Source organism: Fusarium oxysporum, chromosome 3 (assembly GCF_000149955.1).
Source record: "Fusarium oxysporum f. sp. lycopersici 4287 chromosome 3, whole genome shotgun sequence".
Lineage (NCBI taxonomy): Eukaryota > Fungi > Ascomycota > Sordariomycetes > Hypocreales > Nectriaceae > Fusarium > Fusarium oxysporum.
Genome location: NC_030988.1, coordinates 5,315,296 through 5,321,295, shown reverse-complemented (window position 1 = coordinate 5,321,295; position 6,000 = coordinate 5,315,296). Strand labels below are relative to the sequence as shown.

The 6,000-nt window shown below is 47.8% G+C and overlaps 2 protein-coding genes across 2 annotated transcripts in view; both read left to right on the top strand.

Moving 5' to 3' along the window:
• Window positions 1-886, top strand: part of FOXG_14930 (uncharacterized protein) — a gene marked incomplete at both ends in the record, with an annotated part of 3,431 nt that extends 2,545 nt beyond the window's left edge. Inside the window, one exon of the mRNA XM_018394999.1 lies at window positions 133-886. Within this exon, the coding sequence (XP_018254966.1) occupies window positions 133-886 (754 nt within the window). The remainder of the gene's footprint in view (window positions 1-132) is intronic.
• Window positions 887-2,442: 1,556 nt separating this feature from the next.
• FOXG_14929 (uncharacterized protein) lies at window positions 2,443-4,725 on the top strand (the record flags this gene model as incomplete). Its single annotated transcript, XM_018394998.1, has 3 exons — window positions 2,443-2,482; window positions 2,704-4,639; window positions 4,713-4,725. 3 exons carry the CDS (start codon window positions 2,443-2,445, stop codon window positions 4,723-4,725), a joined length of 1,989 nt encoding a protein of 662 aa, XP_018254965.1.
• Between the last annotated feature and the right edge of the window lie 1,275 nt (window positions 4,726-6,000).

Sequence of the window (6,000 nt, the reverse complement as noted above, 5' to 3'; positions counted from 1 at the left end):
TGGGGAAATCATGCTCGCAAAACTTCAACGCCTACGAGGCGTCACAAAGTTTCTCGAGAGCAAAGTGCACGTCGAAGCATCGAGTCAAGCAATGATGGTGATGAAACGCTACTCATCACATACAAATTATAGCCAAGAAGTTCCGAGGAACACAACAGGATTGCACCTGGCAGCATGCTTTGGACTGAAAGAAGCAGTGAGTGCACTTATGGAGCTAAATCATGATCCGAATTTGAAGGATACGTATTCTCGCACCACGCTGTGGTGGGCGTCCAGAGAGGGACATGAGGCGGTGGTTGAGTTGCTACTCGCATCAGGAAATGTCGACCCAAATATAAAGGACAACAAGGGCCGGACGCCACTATCGTGGGCAGCCAGGTACGGCCATATGCGCATTGTAGAGCTGTTGCTTGCATCGGATAAAGTCGACCCAAACGTCAAGGATAATTTCTATGGCCAGACTCCACTATCATGGGCCGCGGAGAACGGACAAGAAGACGTCGTCGAGTTGCTACTGGCATCAGGGAATGTCGACCAAACTATAATGGACAACAAGGGTCGAACGCCGTTGTCATGGGCAACTGAGAAGGGTCACGAGGCCATCGTCAAGCTGTTGTTCAAGGATGCTACTTGCCAAAGTCCTGGGGGCGAGTTATGGTGGGCCGTCTGGAATAAGGAAGCAGACAATGTCAAACTGCTACTTGAGAATGGTGCAGACCCGAACATTATGGATAAGGACGGGACACCGTTGTCATGGGCCGCCAAGAATGGGCACGGAGATAATGTCAAACTGCTACTTGAGAATGGTGCAGACCCGAGTATCATGGGCCAATGGATGCTGCTGCGAGGGGTCACCAGAAAATGGGATGAAGCCTTCTATCCATAAGTCAGCAACGACCCAGCCCGCTAGGTCGTAGAAAACACTGTTAAAGCTAATTGAACGGCCCGTTCATTAAGGCCCTAAAGCCTAGTAGTCAATGACTTTAGGAACTCTAGTAGAGTTCTTTTAAAGGCCCCACTCTACATGGGGTAGAGTTCCTACTCAAGAATGTAGACTAGAAATGCGCCGCATTTCCACTTCTGCACCAATCAGAATCTCCATTTTCTTACCCCGAATTTTCCCTCTGGAAATGCGCCGCATTTCCATCCAGGCCTGTAAACCGAGAACGCGAAATGCGCCGCGTTTCTTCCACGAAGGCCCGTGCCAACCATGTAGACGACGGCGCTCTTAAACTTTACAGCGTGTAGTAATTTCGGTTGCGTCGATTAGGAGGAAGGAAGCAGTAATCAAGCTCTCTCTTTATTCTTGGCTAAATGTGGCTTCATAGAGGGTATCCGATCCTCTTGCTGCCTTCTCAACTTTATCAATATGACAGGCCTCGCGACGTACACTGATGCTATTGTCACATTGCGGCCGAGTCAGTTCCAAAAGCTCGAGAGTCTCGGCTTGTACTGCAATTCACCAGAGCCAGCAATAATCTATATCGAATGCGGCTTCGCCATTAACCCTACGCGCGCGCCACGTCACCCAGGCGACAAGCATCATATACTTAAGTCCGCCCTCCGTGGTTTGAAGCCTCTAATCTATTCTCTCAACCTTCCAAACCCAGAGACACTCCCACTGCGACCAAACGGCTCGCCGCTTCACCCAAACCTTACGGTATACAAGGGTTCGGCCTGTAAACATTGTGGTCTTCGCTCTATCAGCGAAAAGGTTATACTAGCCCCTGCGAAGACAAAGCACAGCAAAGAGATCAAGCTCGCAGCTCAGCAGCAGACGCGACACTGGCTACGTGATCACATCCAGCAAGGCTTGTTATTTCAGAGCTGGTCGCGAATGACATCCGAAGGTCATGGGTTATCACCGATAATAACCCTACTCTTCTATTCCTAATTGTCGTGTACCCCTAATTGTCGCCTACCCCCTGTTTATTTCTCACGTGTGTGTTTATCTCCCGTCTATTCCCATATAATCAAACTATATTGACTTATGCTTTCTTATTTCGATCGACAGTCTGCGGGCGCATTACTGACGCGTGTTTATACGCGTAAACGCGTACTTTAGCTTTATTACACCAATTATTCTCTTTACTACAATTTCGACTCAAGGTTTCCTCTAATAATGTTTAAATAAAAGCTCGTACTATCAAAAGACTATTAGACTATGAACGATTTTCACTATGGAACTTGAAGATCTCTTTTACTACGATCCCTCTTGGCGTATCATTGTTTGCAAACAGTGTGGCATTGTACCACAAACCAATATCGCCCGGCATATACGACGGCACCATAATACAACGCGTGCCTTTAAGGTTGCTGCCATCAAGCTATTTGAACGAAGTTTGGACCATCTACCTCTCATACGAGACGCCGATGAGATATGTAAGAATGTGCGACCGTTGCCGATCGCCCAACCGATTCAGTTCCTTGATATTTTTCACGATGGAATTTGTTGCCTACTTTGCCAAGACGACCGAGACCGGTATGTCTGCCGAGGTCGCACAGCAATAGAAGACCATCTCAAAAAGGTGCATAATCAACCATTGCACCAACCAGGGCGTAGACAAAGGGGAGAGGCCGGAGGGGTCAAAGGTTTAACCCAGGCCGGTCTGGTCCGGACTCCAGTCGCTTATTAAACCCTTTTCCACGGCCCATAATGCAGGTACCTTATCGTCAAGGCTCGCAAAGTTCACGAGGAAATAGAGGAAAGCCTATCTGGATCTGATGCAGGAAGTGACGCGGCCAACATCAGCCCCGCGTTTGTTCAGCCTAGACTCGAGGACATCATAAACCTTCAGCTTGCTCAGCAAGAAAACGAAAACTCAGCAATATCAAACCAGACTGGCTTTGACATAAGCCTTCTATCTTCAGACCCGAGACATCAATCCCAATGGCTTCGAGTCACGGAATGGCCCCGCTTCCTGGAGCCCCACAAACACGAGCTCCTGCAGGTCGCCGCTTTAGTTTCACTTCCGAATCTAGACAAGTCGTATGAAGTAGGCTGCCCAGGCAGTTCTGATACTTTACTCTCCCTTCTTCTCGACTCTCTTGCACGCGTGGTTGCTCGATCGCGGACTTCGCTTCAGGATGGCAAGTTGAATGCTTTCGACCAGCATCGACTCAACTCATCCATTGCTGGTCGATCATCTCGCAAGCCACTTCTGCATAATTTAAAAGAAGAAACATATAAGAAATATAGCCGCGTTCTTCAGCATTTGATGTGCTATGTTTTTCGCCTAGCATGGCTAAAGGCCGGCCCAAAACTACATTACCGACTTACAGAGGGACAGGCAGTGGCGATGGTAGATGCCATTGGTACGGCGATAGAAATGAGTTCAGGGAGTGGCGATGGACAAGATCGCGATTGTTTTGTGGAACTCAGAAAGAAGCTTGACGATAGATGTCTTGTTCTAATGGTTTCACTGCCGGACCATAAGTTATATGGCGATGTTTATGACAGCATTGTTGTCAGCTTTCTAGCAGTAATGGGGATACGACAAGACGCTGCATATACAAATGCACAGAAACTATTTGAGGCTGCCGAGTTTACTCCAAAGCTCTCAGCGCTCATTAAGATGGGCCAGCTCCTTGTCGCCGAACGAGCGCTTCTCGCAGTCGAATTCGACGAAGCAGACGTCCCGACTCACGCCCTAGAAGAAATGCAGGACAGGTTTATGACAAAAGACTCGAGATCGCCGATAAGCTGGTCACTGAAACTTCGAGCATACGGAAAGACGGTAAAAGACAACACGACAAGCCTTGGCCACATTATGTGGTCAGACGACAACGAGGTTCTGAGCTATAAGAAAATGCATTTCTCGATGACTGGGCTTCGTGACCTGGTTTCTGCAGAAGTGGAGGCGGCACAAAGCCAGTTGGCGGAGTTGCTCCTAGTGCCTCCTGATACAGAAAGGGAGAAAGTTGTGCCACAATTTAGCCTGCGATCAATCATCGATGATCCGTCCGAAAGTGCTCCTGGTTGGAACTTTACTTGTCATCTTCAGAACGAGGTCTTGCATGGCCATCGGAGGTGGATACTTGATCGAATCCTCAAAGAAACGTTCCTTCGACGGGACTTCTTCGAGAATGAAGAAACTGCCAAATGGCGGTTACAAACTGTAGGCCGATATTTATCCACAGTCGACACATTCCTCGAGCGATTGCTCCTTCTTGTACACATCACCGGGGGTCAGCCAGCACGCGGGACAGAACTGCTTTGTATTCAGCACTCCAACCCTGAAGACGGGTCAGGGGGGCGTCGAAATATCTTCGTTGAAAATGGCCTTGTCAGCTTCGTAACATATTACCATAAGGGTTATAGTATCACTGGCACAACCAAGATTATACATAGGTATCTACCACGCGAGGTTGGGGAGCTTCTTCTGTACTACCTTTGGCTTGTAGTACCATTTCTTGGGCAAATTTCTCAGCTAGCAAAGATTCCTGGTTTCAAGCAAAACTCTACGCCATACTTATGGGGCGAGTTCTCCATCCCGCGATCATTGTCATTATGGGATGCGAAAGGACAGACCCTACTCAAGAATTATCGGCAGAAACGCATTGCGTTTCCTGTTTTTGACCAATCATCGCCTAGCATTTTCGCCCCATATTTCCCCGATAGAAACGCACTGCGTTTCTCGTATCGCCCTAATGAAATCAGAAAACCTAAAACACGAAACGCGTCGCGTTTCCGTCGGCTGACCCTTGTCGAGTTCAACAACTTAACTACTGCAGAACTAAATAACATTCATTACCATCGTCTACTGAAACTCACATGTTTATCGTCTCCATATAGTATCTACTCTATCTCTGCCATTCTATCCTATCTATTATATTTATATATGCTTAGTCATAATGGCCAGCTCCTCTATTTATAGGCAACATAGCCATCCCACTTTACCTCCAGCAAAGTTGCAAGAGCTCGAAAGGCTCAGCCTTTGTTACAATTTGCCGGAAGCAGCAATTATATTTACCTAATGCGGTTTTGCTATTCTTTTGATCTTAGGTTCTGGGTGCGAATACAAAAATTACTCGGCCTGTGCGCCTTCCTTCGCTTATATAGTATGGTTTAGTGTACCAATCCCCTGTCGCTGCAAATAAGTAGGAAGCGGCTTGATCGGCTGAATTTTAAAATGGAAGAGAACATAGTGCATGATGACTTTATATATAAGGAGATGATTAATTCAACCCGACCTAGATGCCTGCTATTTCTCCGGAAAAGACAAGCTAAAAATGGCCTTGGTTTAGATCATCTCGCTTACATTCGTAGCATTACTCTAATGCTATTTGGCCCGTTCCGAAAGCATGGCTCTGCCGTGTAGTGGGCGTTAGGACCACTGAAGGGATGGATAACAGAGTTTATTCCTTCTCCGAGGAAAGAGAAAACAGCCTTGGCCTATATCCGTTTTCGGTTTGATGGAAACCCTGTAAAAACCCCCAAAACGGCTTGCTTGACCGGCTGCAGCCATAAAACCCCCTCAGCACAGACTGACCACACAGAGCTTGACGGCAGGCAACTGACCCACGCAGCGATGGAAGCAACAGGTCTATCGGGCGTTCAGTGGCACTTGTGACTGACTGACAAGTGCAGGCGAGCAACTCAAAAGCGGCTCGGCGAGTCACTCAGTGATGCAAGAGGACAATTGCGGCATGACAGTGAGGGGAACCGAATGGGCAATCATTGGCTGTCGTATGTTTCCTCAATTGCGAGGTGACACGCTTTACCCCGCAAGCCATATTATCAGTAGCATCAAGTAGTTGTTTGGCAGATCGGCCCGCTCCGCGAAGATAGCTCCGACCTGACGAAGGAACGTGTATTATGGGCTCGCCCTCAAAAAACAAAAGCCTCCTACTGCATTGCAGGTATTGGCTGTAATGGAGCTTCCTGTCTCGCCTCATTATGAATACGGACGATTTGCTTCGCGTATGGTGGCGGGGGTGCGCCATTCTATATTTTAGCTAATAAAAGAGGCCTCAGTTATTTTAAATCGATTTTGTTCC